At 43.2% G+C, this 19,369-nt stretch overlaps 1 protein-coding gene across 1 annotated transcript in view; it reads right to left on the bottom strand.

Moving 5' to 3' along the window:
- POLR3B (RNA polymerase III subunit B) overlaps positions 1-19,369 on the bottom strand; it is a 127,561-nt gene that overhangs the window by 36,668 nt on the left and 71,524 nt on the right. The window contains exons 17-19 of the mRNA XM_044277931.1: positions 14,521-14,595; positions 12,309-12,407; positions 8,782-8,909 (exon numbers count right to left, since the gene is read on the bottom strand). Coding sequence (XP_044133866.1) covers positions 8,782-8,909; positions 12,309-12,407; positions 14,521-14,595 — 302 coding nt within the window. The remainder of the gene's footprint in view (positions 1-8,781; positions 8,910-12,308; positions 12,408-14,520; positions 14,596-19,369) is intronic.

Raw genomic sequence — 19,369 nt, 5'->3', positions numbered from 1 at the left:
GCGAGTTAAATTTTTTATATATTTTTTTTCAACCCCTCCAGCGCTATTGTACTATGCATTCTGTATTCAGAATGCTATTATTTTCCCTTATAACCATGTTATAATGGAAAATAATAATGATCGGGTCCCCATCCCGATCGTCTCCTAGCAACCGTGCGTGAAAATCGCACCGCATCCGCACTTGCTTGCAGATGCTTGCGATTTTCACGCAGCCCCATTCACTTCTATGGGGCCTGTGTTGCGTCAAAAGCGCACGAAGAGGAGCATGCTGCGATTTTCACGCAACGCACAAGTGATGCGTGAAAAATACTGCTTATGTGCACAGGCCTAAGATATACTGTCATGGCAGGCCTGAGGCCCTTGGTTAGGCCCCTGGCTGCTGAGGCAATGCATTGGCTCCCTGTGGCTGGGTTTGTGGGGGATTAATGGTGATAAGGAGCCTCTGTGTAACTGCCTAGACGCCGTGGTCACTACTGACCGCAGCATCTAGGGAATTAAGTGGCCAGCACTGGAGTTAACTCTGATGCCGGCCATTACAGCAGGAGCCCGGCTAAAGTCAGTGCTAGGCTCCTGCAGTGCTCTGGAGCGCAATATCAGCGCAGCCTGTGTGGGGTCTTTTCAGTCCCTGACTGAATCCTATAAAGCAAAATATATATTCGATTAACAAAATATTAGCAAATTATTATTTAAGGATCACTCCAGCTAGGTGTGCAATCACAGAAGTTCAAAAGTGTTGGAACCATTTGCATATGCAGGGTTCAAGCCATTTGTACCCCACCACAAGCTTCACTTTTGTTGCTGCTTCCAGTGTAGTACTGTTGCCTAGGCCCATTCTGCCATCTTTAAACTTCAAGTGGGAGATATACAGTACAGACCAAAAGTTTGGACACCTTCTCATTCAAAGAGTTTTCTTTATTTTCATGACTATGAAAATTGTAGATTCACACTGAAGGCATCAAAACTATGAATTAACACATGTGGAATTATATACATAAGAAAAAAGTGTGAAACAACTGAAAATATGTCATATTCTAGGTTCTTCAAAGCAGCCACCTTTTGCTTTGATCACTGCTTTGCACACTCATGGCATTCTCTTGATGAGCTTCAAGAGGTAGTCACCTGAAATGGTCTTCCAAAAGTCTTGAAGGAGTTCCCAGAGATGCTTAGCACTTGTTGGCCCTTTTGCCTTCACTCTGCGGTCCAGCTCACCCCAAACCATCTCGACTGGGTTCAGGTCCGGCGACTGTGGTGGCCAGGTCATCTGGCGCAGCACCCCATCACTCTCCTTCATGGTCAAATAGCCCTTACACAGCCTGGAGGTGTGTTTGGGGTCATTGTCCTGTTGAAAAATAAATGATGGTCCAACTAAACGCAAACCGGATGGAATAGCATGCCGCTGCAAGATGCTATGGTAGCCATGCTGGTTCAGTATGCCTTCAATTTTGAATAAATCCCCAACAGTGTCACCAGCAAAGCACCCCCACACCATCACACCTCCTCCTCCATGCTTCACGGTGGGAACCAGGCATGTAGAGTCCACCCGTTCACCTTTTCTGCGTCGCACAAAGACACGGTGGTTGGAACCAAAGATCTCAAATTTGGACTCATCAGACCAAAGCACAGATTTCCACTGGTCTAATGTCCATTCCTTGTGTTCTTTAGCCCAAACAAGTCTCTTCTGCTTGTTGCCTGTCCTTAGCAGTGGTTTCCTAGCAGATATTGGACCATGAAGGTCTAATTCACACAGTCTCCTCTTAACAGTTGTTCTAGAGATGTGTCTGCTGCTAGAACTCTGTGTGGCATTGACCTGGTCTCTAATCTGAGCTGCTGTTAACCTGCGATTTCTGAGGCTGGTGACTCGGATGAGCTTATCCTCCGCAGCAGAGGTGACTCTTGCCGTCTTCCTTTCCTGGGGCGGTCCGCATGCGAGCCAGTTTCTTTGTAGCGCTTGATGTTTTTTGTGACTGCACTTGGGGACAGCTTTTTTTGGCATGTATTAGTGGCAAAAGAAAATAATATTTGCCATTCAACGGTGCAGTTACTGTATTTTTCGCAAGTTCCCAATTTTTCGGACTGACTTTCATTTCTTAAAGTAATGATGGCCACTCGTTTTTCTTAGCTGCTTTTTTCTTGCCATAATACAAATTCTAACAGTCTATTCAGTGGGACTATCAGCTGTGTATCCACAACGCAACTGATGGTCCCAACCCCATTTATAAGGCAAGAAATCCCACTTATTAAACCTGACAGGGCACACCTGTGAAGTGAAAACCATTTCAGGTGACTACCTCTTGAAGCTCATCAAGAGAATGCCAAGAATGTGCAAAGCAGTAATCAAAGCAAAAGGTGGCTGCTTTGAAGTACATGACATATTTTCAGTTGTTTCACACTTTTTTCTTATGTCTATAATTCCACATGTGTTAATTCATAGTTTTGATGCATTCAGTGTGAATCTACAATTTTCATAGTCATGAAAATAAAGAAAACTCTTTGAATGAGAAGGTGTGTCCAAACTTTTGGTCTGTACTGTAGATGGACGTAGTACTGGACTTAACTTCTATTACATCTAAATTGTAGCCCTCAAATGCATACTTACCGCCATTATAGTTGGAGAATTTGGGGCATGCAACCCCCAACCCCAAACTTACCCAAGAAAGTCTACTTATGTACAGGACCTACATAAGCACACCTGGGTCTGCCTGTTTATGGGTTGAGCTTACATATGCCCATTTTTACACAGGACAGCCTGAATTTGCAGGGACTGTCTCTGAAAAATTGGCAACTATGCAAATGGCCTCTTTTTACAAGTCATTAAAATGTTTATTCAGATTGGTTTCAGTAGTATTTATTACTACGGGAACAAGACATTTAGCTGCCATTATCCCATTGGTACAGAGGGTTTTCAAAGATTCCTGGATGCCAACTTTGCTTAGATATATAAAGGAAAGAATGTGGCAAATAGACAACTTGTGAGCTGTTCAGGACTCAGATAGATAGATAATAGATAGGAGATACACTGCTTGTCCCAAAAAAGTCACCACCTGGATTTAACTAAGCAAATAGTTATGAGCCTCCTATTGGATAATTACTGCATGGGCGATTATCTTTCAGCTGGCAATAAGTTATCTAACCCAAAGTGGTGCAATGAGTTGCTTCTCTGTCAAAAGACACATCTCGTGGTCGTGGAAAAGATGTTAGTCTGCTTGAGAAGGGTCAAATCATTGGCATGCATCAAGCAGAGAAAACATCTAAGGAGATTTGCAGAAACTACTAAAATTAGGTTAAGAACTGTCCAACGCATTATTAAAAACTGGAAGGATAGTGGGGACCCATTGTATTAGAGGAAGAAATGTGGCGGGAAAAAAATCCTGAATGATCGTGATCGGAGATCAATTAAACGTTTGGTGAAATCAAATCGAGGAAAAACAACAGTAGAACTCAGGGCTATGTTTAATAGTGAAAGTAAGAGCATTTCCACACGCACAATGCGAAGGGAACTCAAGGGATTGGGACTGAACAGCTGTGTAGCCGTAAGAAAACCACAAATCAGCGAGGCAAACCAGAAAAAAGGCTAGGCTTAATTTGCTAGGGAGCATAAATATTGGACTCTGGAGCAATGGAAGAAAATCATAAGGTCTGATGAGTCCAGATTTACCCGGTTTCAGAGTGATGGGCGCATCAGGGTAAGAAGAGAGGCAGATGAAGTAATGCACCCATCATGCCTAGTGCCTACTGTACAAGCCTGTGGGCAGTGCTATGATCTGGGGTTGCTGCAGTTGGTCAGGTCTAGGTTCAGAAACAGTATGTGCTCCAAGAATGAGGTCAGCTGACTACCTGAACATACTGAATGACCAGGTTATTCCATCAATGGATTCGTTCTTCCCTGATGGCACTGGCATATTCCAAGATGACAATGCCACAATTCATCGGGCTCAAATTGTGAAAGAGTGGTTCAGGGAGCATGAGACATCATTTTCACACATGAATTGGCCACCACCGAGTCCAGACCTTAACCCTATTAAGAATCTTTGGGATGTGCTGGAGAAGGCTTTGCGCAGCAGTCAGACTCTACCATCATCAATTCAAGATCTTAATGCAACACTGGATGGAAATAAGCTTCTGCAATGTCAGAAGAATTATCTAAACAATGCCACAGCGAATGTGTAATCAAAGCTAAAGGCTTTTTTTTTTTGTGGTGACTTTTTTTTGGGACAGGCAGTGTTGATAGCTAATAGATAGGAGATAGATTGTAGATTATAAGCCCTCACGGGCAGGATCCTCTCTCCTTCTGTACCAGTCTGTAACTCGTCCTGTTCATGATTAGTGCAATTGTCTGTATTATGTATGTGCACCCCTTTTCATATGTACAGCACCATGGAATGAATGGCGCTTTAATAATAATAATAATAATAATAATAGATAGATAGGTGAAAGATAAATAGATCGACATAAGATAGATAGATAGATAGGGGATATATAGCATAGATAGATATTACATATAAAATATATTTACTTATTAAATGCATTCCATATTTAATAGTTCAGTGCTTTGCATGTAGCTGTAAAAAGCCAAGTCCCAGCATACTGATGTGATTAGCCCACCACAGAACAACACAAGGGGTTCTAGATGGTTTCAGGTCATAACATGTCAGATGTTTGGTATTGTTAGGCTGAAAATTCCTCCAAAACATTTTATAGCCGTAGAAAATGACTGAGATTATTACGCAGGTGATTTCCAAACAACAAAAGGTCCCAAGCACAAAGCACTTTATCCGGAGCAGTGAATGCAGCGCGTTTTGGTGGTTTAATAACACACAAAGAAACACTAAAAATTGATAAAGGTTGAGTCTAATGAAACCAACATCGAGCCAAAGAAATAGGCATACTACATTATATAGAGGTCTGCTAACCTGGGGCTCTCCAGATGCTGTGAGACTACAACTCCCAGCATGCACTGACTACGTTGTGTGTCAGGAATCTACCGCCATACTGAAATATGCAACCTGCGGCTCTCCACTGTTGCTTACACCACTGCATTTATAGTGAAATGCATTTGATACAGCACAGAACTGTAATCTAATATGACATTTCAAGAGACCATAAGCAAAAGACAGAGCAGAGAGAAGCACCTAGGAAATTTCTCTTAAAAGCTCATTCAGACCACTGGAGTGTTTTGCGGATCCGCAAGACACGGATTTGCGCAACTGCACATGGCTGGCACCATCACAGAAAATGCCTATTCTTGTCTGCAATTGCGGACAAAAATTGGACATGTTCATCTTTTTTTTCCTGTGGCCCCGGAATGGAACTGCAGATGCGGACAGCACACGATGTGCTGTCCGCATCTTTTGCGGCCCCATTAAAATGAATGGGTCCGTACCCGTTCATACAGCTGTGTGAATGGGCCCTAAAAGGAATCTGTCACCGGCAACCTTCCTATCCGTAGCTGTGGTTCACCTGATTTGTTGATGTGCGGCTCCGTTCCCGTGTTAATGGTTTTTCATCATATGAAAATTAGGCATTTGTTGCAATAAGGGTGTCGTCATTGCTCCACTCATTTCTGTGGCCAGCACTTCACTCTCTGTTCTGACAGGGCCCAGCAGGGGTAAAGCACCTGGGAAGGGGCTGGGTGCAACAACGGCAATGGTGACGCCCTAATTGCACCAAAGACCTAATTTGCATACTACAAATAAAAAGATCATAACTCAGGAACAGCGCTGTGTGTCTATACAATTGGATAAGAACGTCCCTGGTGACAGATCCCCGTTAAAGAACAAATGTTTTAGTATCATATTGTACATTAACAGTACTTTTGTATAGACCACCAATAACCCAGGATATGTGACAACCTGGAACATTTTAAAGGCACTTACTAATGTATTGTGATTGTCCATACTGCTTCCTTTGCTGGCTGGATTCATTTTTCCATCACATTATCCACTGCTAGTTTCCATGGTTACGACCACCCTGTAATCCAGCAGCAGTGGTCGTTTTTGCACACTAGAGAAAAAAAGCACTAGCCTAGATGCGCTCCCACAATCCCAGCACTTTTTCCTATAGTGTGCAAGCACGACCACCCCTGATGGATTGCAGGGTGGTCATAACTATGGAAATTAGCAGTGTATAACGTGATGGAAAAATGAATCTTGACAGCAAAGGAAGCAATATGGACAATAACAATACATTAGTAAGCGCCTTCCATTAACTTTCTCTACATGATAAATGCTATTTGCTAAAGTGAGACAGACCATTTATGTTCTATTAATGCTGGATTAAAAGAAGCTCATCTTTCCAATCTATCTAATCTCCTTTTCTCCAACAATAATCCAGAAAAATTAAAACTAATATTATTAACTAATAACTAAAAATGCAAATATAATTTTTACACACATGTATATCTATATGACAGACAGGAAAAAATCGGTTGATCGTTAGCAGATGAATTGACAAGAGATATCAAATCCATAGATAATATCTGACAGATATAAATATGAGATAGACAGATACATAGACAGACAGACCGACCGCTATGAGACAAGTAGAAAGATAGAGAGAGATCTTCTCTCCTCTTATTGCCTCTTCCCACAATCGACTCCAGGATTTCTCCCGTGCATCCCCCATACTCTGGAACTCGCTACCCCAACATATCAGACTCTCACCTACAGTGGAATCCTTCAAAAGAAACCTGAAAACCCACCTCTTCAGACAAGCCTACAACCAGTGACCCTGCTGCCTCTATACCGCCATTACCAACTTAACCCGCACCTACTGTGTCCTTCTCCCATACCATGTAGATTGTAAGCCCTCACGGGCAGGGCCCTCTCTCCTTCTGTACCAGTTTGTAACTCATTTTGTTTATGATTAGTGCAATTGTCTGTATTATGTATGTGCACCCCTTATCATATGTACAGCGCTATGGAATGAATGGCGCTTTAATAATAAATAATAATAGATACAAATATGATATAGATTAGCCCTTGTCCAGGGGCTCTGTCTGGCAGTGCAGATATTCTAGTAAATGGGACTGAACTGCAATATCAGACAAAGCCTGCGGACAACAGTGGCGCTGCATCCCACACACAAGCTGCACATACACAGGGTATATCCCTGCGCTGATGCTCCAGTTCTCTGTATTCATTCCTTTGTGACATATTCCTACTCGTTGGGCGTCTGGTGCCATCTTTCCTTTTCTTTAGTGAGGTTTTTATCTTTATTCAGGTGTTTCGTAATAAACAGAAACAAAGGCCTTTTTTTATTGCTTAAGATATCTCGCAGCCTTTGTATCCTGCCATGGACAGTGACGTCAGCGCATTGTATCCAAGGAGCTAAATGTGCAGGACCCGGGGTCAGAACAGCTGAATACACCAACCTCAGAAAACAGAGACAATGAATTGCAAATGACACTCCAAACAAAAAAGAGAGGGAGAAGAAAAATCTCATTCATGGGGAGGACGACAAAAGGACTGTGCGAGGCTGAATTGGCTTTCTGTCCACACTGATCCTGTCTGACTGTGTGTGGCAGGAAACTAAATGTTTTCCAGCGAAGAAAGGCAAAAACTGGGAGACCCTCGAGTTTCTTCTTGCACCTGAAAATCTACATATGAGGGATGAGTCTGGTGTCCGGCTTTACGAGCAGCTCAGGCTATTATCTTATAGGTCATTGCCGGCAGTGTTCCTATCACAATCATTTTATTGGGAAATCATATAATTATAAGGACTATGCATGGATAATATTTGTACCATAAAAAAAAAATTGACATTCTGATATCAAGCTGGAAGCAATACAGAGATAAGCAGCGTGCGCTGCTTATCTCCTCGTGCAGGATCCATCTATTGTGCGAAACAATGGCTTCTGTGTTGTATTCCATCTTTACTAAAAGAGGTTCTTCAGCAGCTGCAGTGTGCACTATACTGAACTTTATACGACCTGCTGCAGGACACCTGGGCGCGCCCGAGCCGCCGCAGGACACCTGGTCGCGCGCCCAAGCCGCCGCAGGACACCTATAAAAACACACTCCGGCTATTAGTTTGCTTAATCTAAGACTGGAGTTCACGCCAGAATTGTGATGCAATTTTGGGGCATCTTAGGGCCTGCCCCTTGCCCACTAAGATCTGCTCCTTTCCCATAAGTAATTTGCATTTGCTGATCCAGCAGGCTGTTCCGACCTGCAAGCAGTGTTTTTTGTTGGGCCATTCTATGCCGGAACCGCCAGCCGGCAGTGTGAAATAAGCCTTATTAAATCACCTGGTTGATCGATCTAAATTGAGTCAATATATGTCATTTTTAGATTCTAAACACAGACACAGTAATTTGGGTCACTAAGTTTGAGTTGTATGTTGTGTTTTTTTTTTTTTTTTTACCATTCACTCCTATAAAAATACATTTCCTGCTGGTTCTTCATTGACACCCCCTTCATGTGAGCATCCTTTTATCTAGGTCTAAGAGTCATCATATTGCACTGGCCACTATTAACAGGAATGCTGGGAGATGCAGTGTCACACCGTCTGGAAAGCCACAGGTTGATGACTACCTCTATCAGGGGTAGTTTCTGCTGCCGGAAATGGCGCAACTTTCAAACCCCCCATGACAATTTCTTAACCTAACCCCTTTGCCACAATGAAAGCGCTCATGGCTCACGGCCCTTTCGCTGCCCCCCCTCTTGCCCCTTTATGGTGCTGCCTGAGGCGATCGCCTAACCTGGCCTCATTGGTGGTGCACCCCTGCCTCTATATGCCTGTATGTCACACTCAAACAAAATATACCAGCAATCATAATCTTACCCATTGCTTGTTTTCCCATAGCACATTGATAAGTGTTTCTTGGGGACTGGTTGTGATGCGGGTACGGGATGAGTCCAGCACAAACCCCAAGCAAAGTAAAGGGCTCAATCTCTAAATGGGTGGTGTGCCTAAAAAACACAAACATACATTACTATCAAGTATAAAAGCATCATACAAAGACCAATCATTTCTGAAATGAAATGCATGGGTTATATATCGAGCTCTTACCAGAGGATGTCTCAACTTAAAGGGGTTGTCCAGAATTACAGAAAACATGGCTACTTTCCCTCAGAAATAGTGCCACATCTTTCCACTAGGGTTGTGTTTGGCATTGCAGCTCAGCTCCAATGAGGTGGATAGGCCTGAGCTGCAATGCCACATACATGTGGACAGAGATGGCGCTGCTTTTGTAAAAAAAAAATAAAATAATCCTAGACAACCCCTTAAACTACCAGAACTGATTTTCTCTGATAATGCGATTATTACATTATTAGAGAAACTTAAGTTGGCCTAATAGGTACTGAGTGCTGAACTCCGCTGGATTACAACATGCAGAAAACATCTAAGGAGACTGCAGAAACTACTAAAATTAGGTTAAGAACTGTCCAACACATTATTAAAAACTGGAAGGATAGTGGGGACCCATTGTATTAGAGGAAGAAATGTGGCGGGAAAAAAATCCTGAATGATTGTGATCGTCGATCACTTACGTTTGGTGAAATCAAAATCGAGGAAAAACAACAGTAGAACTCAGGGCTATGTTTAATAGTGAAAGTAAGAGCATTTCACACACGCACAATGCGAAGGGAACTCATGGGATTGGGACTGAACAGCTGTGTAGCCGTAAGAAAACCAAAAAATCAGCTAGGCAAAGCAGAAAAAAAGGCTTTAATTTGCTAGGGAGCATAAAGATTGGACTCTGGAGCAATGGAAGAAGGTCATGTGGTCTGATGAGTCCAGATTTACCCTGTTCCAGAGTGAGAAGAGAGGCAGATGAAGTGATGCACCCATCATGCCTAGTGCCTACTGTACAAGCCTGTGGGGCAGTGCTATGATCTGGGGTTGCTGCAGTTGGTCGGGTCTAGGTTCAGAAACAGTATTTGCTCCAAGAATGAGGTCAGCTGACTACCTGAACATACTGAATGACCAGGTTATTCCATCAATGGATTTTTTTCTTCCCTGATAGCATGGGCATATTCCAAGATGACAATGCCACAATTTATCGGGCTCAAATTGTGAAAGAGTGGTTCAGGGAGCATGAGACAACGTTTTCACACATGAATTGGCCACCACCGAGTCCAGACCTTAACCCTATTAAGAATCTTTGGGATGTGCTGGAGAAGGCTTTGCGCAGCAGTCAGACTCTACCATCATCAATGCAAGATCTTAATGCAACACTGGATGGAAATAATTCTTCTGATATTGCAGAAGCTTATCGAAACAATCCAACAGCGAATGCGTAATCAAAGCTAAAGGCTTTTTTTTTTGGTGGTGACTTTTTTTTGGGACAGGCAGCGTTAAAAGGGGGGTGCAGACCGCACCGGGTAACACCGGTGACGGGGTGACTCCAGCAGGGCCGGCAACTTGCACACTTCTCATTTACGAATCCCAGGTATAGTCATCTCAGGAGAGGATGTGTCTGGGATTCGAACCCACGATCTTCTGTATCTTTGTATTTCAGAAAAGTTTCTGCTGAGATTCGAACCTATGACCTTCTGTATCAGAGGCAAAGCATTTACCCACACAGCCTTAAGAGCTGCAATGCTACTGACTGAAAAAATATGAGACTTCTACTGTTATAGCTGGCTAAGTGTACATCATATATAGAGATATGGCAGAGCTGAGTGTCCTGGGACAGCTGTCATATAGAAATATAGCAGTGCTGGGTGTGTTGGGGCAGCTGTCAATGCCCGCTTGCAGCTTGGCCACGATCCCTTGAGAAAGGTCTTGACAGGACCGAAACGTTGGGAAACATTATGGCCTAACAAATATATCATATACATGTTTGTATTATAACCATGGCGCGATTAGTCATATATTGACAAAAAAAATAAAAATCTGAATTTTTGTACCATAAATAAATTTGCAATCAAAAGACATTGGTGTGCCGTGGATTATCTACATATTCTGGCACATTATGGGTGGGGAGGAGAGAGACACTTGATACTGGCACTTTTGGGGGAGGGTTGGCACTATGATACTGGCACATGGGGGGGGGGGAGAGGCACTTGATACTGGCACTTTGGGGGGGGGGGGGGGTGGCACTATGATACTGTGACATGGGGGGGGGGGGAGAGGCACTTGATACTGGCACATGGGGGGTTTGGCACTATGATACTGGCACATGGGGGGTGGGAAGGAGAGAGGCACTTGATACTGGCATTTTTTTTGTGGGGGGGGGGGGGAGATGGCACTATGATACTGGGACATGAGGGGGGGGGAGAAAAGAGGCACTTGATAATGGCACATGATGGGGGGCATCTATGGGGACACTTACTGGCACATTATTGGGGGGCATTATGGGCGACACTAGGCCGGCAGCCTATCAGAGGCCTGACACTGAGGGCATCTACTGGGGCACTCTATATGGGGCATTTTATACTGGTACATTATGGGGGGAACTAGCAGGAAGGGGGGAGAGGAGCACTATGGGGGAATTTACTGGGGGCACTATATAGGGGTATTTTATACTGGCACATTATGGGGGCACTATAGGGACATTAGCTCAACTGGGGGCATTACAAGGGGGTATTTTTTGCACTGTCACATTATAAGAAGAATTATTTCTACTGGGGGGGGGGGGGGGGCCCATTATGGTCGGCTTTATTACTCCCCCATGGTATGACCCCCTAGTAGCAGTAGCAGCACCAGCCTCTCCCTGCTCTGTGACCCCTCTGCCCCTTCTCCAAATCCTTATTATGAAATCTTTCTAATTAGGATAAAGCACAACATCAGCTCCGCCGAGACCCCGGCCAAAGCTTTGAAGTGGTGTCCGAGATCCCCAAGGGCCAAGCCAAGTAATTGTAAGTTTTCATGTGGAGTATGTTTGTTATACACATAAAACATACACTGTGCGCCACAATATACAGTATAGCGCTACACTGTGCGCCACAATATACAGTATAGCGCTACACTGTGCGCCACAATATACAGTATAGCGCTACACTGTGCGCCACAATATACAGTATAGCGCTACACTGTGCGCCACAATATACAGTATAGCGCTACACTGTGCGCCACAATATACAGTATACCGCTACACTGTGCGCCATAATATACAGTATACCGCTACACTGTGCCCCACAATACACAGTATACCGCTACACTGTGCCACACAATATACAGTATACACTGTGCCCCACAATATACAGTTTGAAAAGTTACACATTTCAGTCCACTTCATGGAATGATATAGGAGTTACATTAACGTACAAATCACATAACTAGGACAGATTTTTGTGAAACCTCCGAAAGAAAAAGACATGAAAACACGGCAACTACACCTTAAGGATAAAAAGGTAACTTACTTGCTTATGGAGTGTTCATACAGGGATATGTAACAGTCATTCTCTTCATTCACATCCAAATATTCCACCAGACTTTCATGTAGAAAATCCTCAAAGCTCCTGCAAATGGTCAGTGAAATAATGAGGACCAAGTCCTGGCATTCAAATAATTACATCTCCAATCCCAGAAGCAGTCACCTGCTTAAGTGGTCTGCCAGGCACAAGGAGTAAGACACTTTGAGAGAACCAGCTGTAGTCCTCCTTATCACTTTAAAGGGAACCTGTCATCAACTTTATGCTAACCTCTCTGAAGGCCGCATAAAATAGTGACAGAAATGCTGATGTCAGCGGTGTGTCACTCATGAGCTAAAACTAAGTGGTTGCTGAGAACCAGCATCATAACCATTGCAGCCCAGGCCTTGAAAAGAGTAAAATCTACCTGAGAAGAGTCATGGTTATTCATAATCTCCTGCTCTCCCACCCATCTGCTGATCATTGGCAGTTCTCTCCTAGAGAGAAATCTAGGTAGAAGCCTGTCAGTCATCAGCAGGTGGGCAGGAGAGCAGGACTTCATGAATAACCAGGACTCTTCTCAGGTGGCCGTGACTCTTTTCCAGGCCCAGTCTGCAATGAATGTGATAACGGTTCTTGGCAACCACTTACTTTTAAATGATAGAGCGTTGAAATCAACTCACCTGTCTTTACTTTATTCTGCCGTTAGTATGGGCACCATAAAGTTGATGACAGGTTCTCTTTAAGAGCGCCTCTATACTCTTGATGATATTACCTCTCTCTCTTAATATGGAACTAAGAAGTCCAAATCCTGGTATTATCCCTCACTTTGTTCTATTCGACAATTACGTATTCAATAGCCTTTGTCATTTCTATAACTGCATATGCCGATTACAAAGTGAAACGCACCGAGGGACATTTATCAAGACTGATGTTCCCATAATCTCCTTGCGCTGGAATGAAATGCACCTAGTTTATTAGGAGGCAGACACATCTTAATAAATTAGGCACATGGCTGGCAGTCTGTGCACCATAAACTAAAGTCTACGCCAGTTTTTGAGTTATAGTAAACCCCACGGGCTGCACTAAGCCCCACCCTTTAGAAAAGTGTTAAAAAGGTTAAAAACTCACAATTAGGGTCCATTCACACGTCCGTTTTTTCTTTCCTGATCTGTTCCGTTTTTTCAGGAACAGATCAGGACCAGATCTGGACCCATTCATTTTCAATGGGTCCTGGAAAAAATCGGACAGCACAATGTGTGCTGTCCGTTTCCGTTGTTCCGTTCCGCATGTCCGTTTAAATATAAAACATGTCCTATTCTTGTCCTGAAAAATCGGATCCTGGTACAATACAAAGTCAATGGATCCGCAAAAAACGGATGACATTCGGATGTCATTCCGTATGTCATCCGTTTTTTGCGGATTCCGTTCCTGGAAACACATAACAAATTTTTTTTTTTTTTTTTTTATTTTTTTTTTCAATTTTTTTTTCAAAGAAATCCAAACAACTTTATTTGATTATTGAAATGTATACATGTTTCCGTTTTTTGCGGATCCGCAAAAAACGGATGACATACGGAAACATTTTCAGGAACAACGGATCCGCAAAAAACGGACCGTTTTTCAGGATGAAAAAAAACAGGACGTGTGAATGGACCCTTAATGGTGCACATATTTTTTATGCCATTCTAGTGGAGTAAATACCTTAGGAAATGTCCCTCATCATGTAAGTTATACACAACTCTTTCTTGTATAATGTTACTAATTTAAAAGCCATTAGGGTATATAGACATCACGGAGAGGGAGTATCAGTGGCTTCTGCATTACATCAGCAGCTATTCATTAGAATGGCAGCCATTTAATACAAGCCGCTGCAGAGGAACTTGTAGGGGTGGCTGCAGCTACCCCTGCCAAACTCGTCCCCCAAGAACAGCTGACCACCCGATTGCCATGCTGGCTTCATTATAGACCCATCTCTACTCCATATCTTATGCATTTACTATCCACTACGTGGCAGCACTATGCCAGAGCATGGTCCTATTGTCATACCCAAGACATAGCCAGGGCAATGTCTGGGCAGTTTGCCCTACCACAGGGAGACAGGTGGCATTACATCAGGAGGAAAACCTGCATAAGGCAAGTCTTCCACAAATATTGGGGCACTGATCTTTAGTGATTGTCTAATTTATAATAAACTATTGTAACTGGTTTTACTACTAACCTGTAGCCTTGGGACAGTTCCTGGATGTGCCTGTTGGTCACCATCGGTCTTTGTTTTTTAACAATAATGTAGGGTCTGTAAGAAATAGATATGAAAGAAATCAGAACTTGGATAGCAATATTTCATTTTACCCATACATGCAGGCAACCAACTAGAGGGTAAGTGAACCTGGTAAAGTAGGTGGATAATACAAGGCCATCTTGTTATGTGTAGTCCCATCCAAATAAATGTGGACACCAAAGCCGCCAGATCTGGTTGATGGACATAAACATGGCATTATTCCACCTTTTGCTGTTATATTTGCTTCCTTCTTCTGGGAAGGAACACTACTTGATGTTAGAACATGGCATCCACAAGATCTTTAGTGAATTCATGTACTGACCATGGATTGGCTTGCATCTCTATATGATTCTGTCAGAGACCTCTCTGCACTGCATGGATTCCAATTAACAACTTCTGACTACCAGAACAACCTGAAATATATGACCCATGTTCTTGGTTTCCTCTAATCTAAGGAGAAGTATGTAGAGGTGGATGGAAACCGCTAAGCATGCTTGTATCTACAGGGTGGGCCATTTATATGGATACACCTTAATAAAATGGGAATGGTTGGTGATATTAACTTCCTGTTTGTGGCACATTAGTATATGTGAGGGGGGAAACTTTTCAAGATGGGTGGTGACCATGGCGCCCATTTTGAATCCAAATTTAGTTTTTTCAATAGGAAGAGGGTCATGTGACATCAAACTTATTGGGAATTTCACAAGAAAAACAATGGTTTGCTTGGTTTTAACGTAACTTTATTCTTTCCTGAGTTATTTACAAGTTTCTGACCACTTATAAAATGTGTTCCATGTGCTGCCCATTGTGTTGGATTGTCAATGCAACCCTCTTCTCCCACTCTTCACACACTGATAGCAACACCGCAGGAGAAATGCTAGCACAGGCTTCCAGTATCCGTAGTTTCACAATGGGCAGCACATTGAACACATTTTATAAGTGGTCAGAAACTTGTAAATAACTCATGAAAGAATAAAGTTATGTTAAAACCAAGCACACCATTGTTTTTCTTGTGAAATTCCCAATACGTTTTATGTGTCACATGACCCTCTTCCTATTGAAAAAACAAAAGTTGGATTCAAGATGGCCGACTTCAAAATGGCCACCATGGTCACCACCCATCTTGAAAAGTTTCCCCCCTCACATATACTAATGTGCCACAAACAGGAAGTTAATATCACCAACCATTCCCATTTTATTAAGGTGTATACATATAAATGGCCCACCCTGTACTATAGACAAGTCTATATGTCTGCCCCAAAGAGAAGTGGGTAAATGTAGTGGTCCATGTAGATAGACAATGCCCCTCCCCCACCATTTATCATTCATTAGTTTTTTACATTTTTGGTCAAGGTTAGGGAAGTGGGTAGGACATAGTTTTCTACAACCCAAAGGGCACAACATATTGAGAAGGAAGCACCTAAATTGAGAAACAGGTGTTCTCTGCTTTTACTTGATACCTGGAGACCTTCTCAGGACCCACAGAATACAGATCTCTTCAGCTAGGAGGTGACCCTTAGCCTGGGTTCAGACCTGAGCTTTCTGAAAGGAGCGCTCTGTATGCGTGATTGTACCGGCGTTTACAATCGTGCATACAGAGAAGCGAACACACATTGTCGCGCGTTCCCGAATACCTATGTACGGGAACGCGCGACAAAACGCCCCAAAAAAGCTCAAGAACTTGTTTGAGCGTTGGGCGTTTTACAGCGCGATCGTACGCGCTGTAAAACGCCCAGGTGAGAACCATTCCCATGGGGAATCATTGGTTTATCCTTGTTCAGCGTTTTACAGCGCGTAGGAACGCGCTGTAAAACGTTCAGGTCTGAACTTAGGGTTAGGCTAGGTCTACACAACGACATTTGTTGCGCAACAAAAAGTTGCGCGACAGATAAGGCGCAACATTTGTCGCACTAATGTCGCGCGACAATTTTTATAATGGCAGTCTATGGTGTCGCACTGCAACATGCAACATGCTGCGACTGCAACGCAACAGTCGCAGAAAAATCCATCTCGAATGGATTTTCTGCGACTGTTGCGTCGCAGTATGTTGCAGTGCGACACCATAGACTGCCATTATAAAAATTGTCGCGCGACATTAGTGCAACAAAATGTTGCGCGACAAATGTCGTCGTGTAGACCTAGCCTAAGGCCTCTTTCACACGAGCGTGACGGATTAGGTCCGGATGCGTTCAGGGTGCGTTCAGTGAAACTCGCACTATTTTGCAAGCAAGTTCAGTCAGTTGTGTCTGCGATTGCATTCAGTTGTTTCGTTTTTTCCGCGCGGGTGCAATGCGTTTTGATGCATTTTTCACACGCGTGATAAAAACTGAAGGTTTACAAACAACATCTCTTAGCAACCATCAGTGAAAAACGCATCGCACCTGCACTTGCTTGCGGATGCAATGCGTTTTTCACGCAGCCCTATTCACTTCTATTGGGCCAGGGCTGCGTGATAAACGCAGAATATAGAACATGCTGCAATTTTCACGCAACGCAGAACTGATGCGTGAAAAACAACGCTCATGTACACGGACCCATGAATGGGTCAGGATTCAATGCGGGTGCAATGCGTTCACGTCACGCATTGCACCTGCATGGAAAACTCGCTCGTGTGAAAGGGGCCTTGGTCTGCTTTCACACTGGCGTTTTGGCTGTTTGCGAGATCCGTTCAGGGCTCTCACAAGCGGTCCAAAACGGATCAGTTTTGCCCTAATGCTTTCTGAATGGAAAAGGATTCGCTCAGAATGCATCAGTTTGCCTCCGTTCAGTCACCATTCCGCTTTGAAGACGGACACCAAAACGCTGCTTGCAGCGTTTTGGTGTCCGTCTGATGAAACTGAGTCAAACTGATCCGTCCTGACACACAATGTAAGTCAATGGGGACGGATCCGTTTTCACTTACACAATCTGGCACCATAGAAAACGGATCAGTCCTCCATTGACTTTCAATAGTGTTCAAGACGGATCCGTCTTGGCTATGTTAAAGATAATACAAACGGATCCATTCTGAACGGATGCAGACGGTTGTATTATCTGAACCGATCCGTCCATGATGGATCCGCGCAAAACGTGAGTGTGAAAGTAGCCTTAGGCCTTTTGCACATGACCATATGTGTTTTGCTGTATTTTGTGGTCCGTTTCTCACGGATCTTTTGTTCTGTTTTTTTGTTTCCGTTTCCATTCTGTATTTCCGCAAAAACATCTCCATATGGTTTCCGTATGCAATCAGTTTTTTGTGGATCGCAAACGGAAACAGAAAATTTGCAATCATTACTGTAATGTACTGTAATGTTTGTAAACAGTAAACACGTGGGCATGGATCCGCAAAAATACGGATGACTTACAGAATGCATACGGAACACATCTGTATTTTTTGCGGACCCATTGACTTGAATGGAACGACGGAACGTTATTTGCGGGCAATAGGACAAGTTCTACCTTTTAGCGGAACAGATATATGGAAATGGAATGCACACAGAATACATTCCGTTTTTTTTTCTTCGAAAAACCGCAAAAACGAAACGAAAAAAATATACATTTGTGTGAAAGAGGCCTTACCAGGAGAATACCCCCATCAGCTCAAAACCATATCCAATGCAGACAATCCCTTTAGAGCAGCAGTATTTTTGTACTACTCTACAACCAATTAAGGCCTCTTTCCCATGGGCATGCAGATCCACAATACACGGGTGCCGTTCCGTGGGCATTCCGCATCACGGATGCGGACCCATTCACTCCAATGGGTCCGCAAATCCAGAGATGCGGGATGGTGCGGAACAGAACCACGGAACAGAACACTCCGAAAGCACCACGGAGTGCTTCTGTGGGGTTTTGTCCCATAATTCCGTTCCGCAAAAAGATAGAACATGTCCTATCTTTTAGCGGAACGGCCGGATAGCAGACCCATTCAAGCGAATGGGTCCGCGATCTGCTGCGGCTGCCCTACGGACTGTGCTTGTGCATTGCGGCCCGCAGCATGGCCACGGGGCACACACGCCCGTGGGAAAGAGGCCTAAAGTGAACGGGGTGGAGTTGCTAAACGAAAGACAGCATATAGATAAGAGTAGCGCTGTTTTTGGAGGTAGGCAGACATGTTTTTCTATCATACAACCGTTTTCAAGACAGAGGAAAAAATTTACTTGAAAGAAGGTGGTGCTTGGTATAGTAATATTCCAAGCAACTACAGAGAAAACACTTTAAAATATCCAGACTGATAGTGTATGACTGCTCACTCATTGGAGGCTGTAATCTAGGTAGTACTTGCCCTATAATATAAACTTTACATTTAAGTGAATTTTGTAGCTTGGTAATATAAAAAATGCAAAAAAATGTACCTAATTATAAAAGAAGGGCTAGGATGACGTGCTTCCACCGTCTGACTTAGCGGTAGCGGTGCTCTTGCTGTGCTTCACCCAGGCTTAAAATTGAAATAATAGTAGCAGGCACTTGCTATTACAGCAGGATACAAGTATAATTTATTAGGATAATAGAATATAAATAAAAAATGTAAATAAAAATTAATAAAAATCGAATAGCTATGCGTCCTCAGCTAGTTGACTGAATTAGCTGGATATATTGTATATACTTTGATGGAGCAGCTCAGTAAAATGGATGGTTAACAGTCACTGTTGGTTTGATGCAATTGATATGTTCCAACGTAGCAGTTACAAACCGGATTCCAAAAAAGTTGGGACACTATACAAATCGTGAATAAAAACTGAATGCAATGATGTGGAGGTGCCAACTTCTAATATTTTATTCAGAATAGAACATAAGTCACGGAACAAAA

This window comes from Bufo gargarizans, chromosome 2 (assembly GCF_014858855.1).
Source record: "Bufo gargarizans isolate SCDJY-AF-19 chromosome 2, ASM1485885v1, whole genome shotgun sequence".
NCBI lineage: Eukaryota > Metazoa > Chordata > Amphibia > Anura > Bufonidae > Bufo > Bufo gargarizans.
The sequence above is the reverse complement of the archived record's forward strand: the minus strand, read 5'-3'. Positions and strand labels throughout refer to the sequence as shown.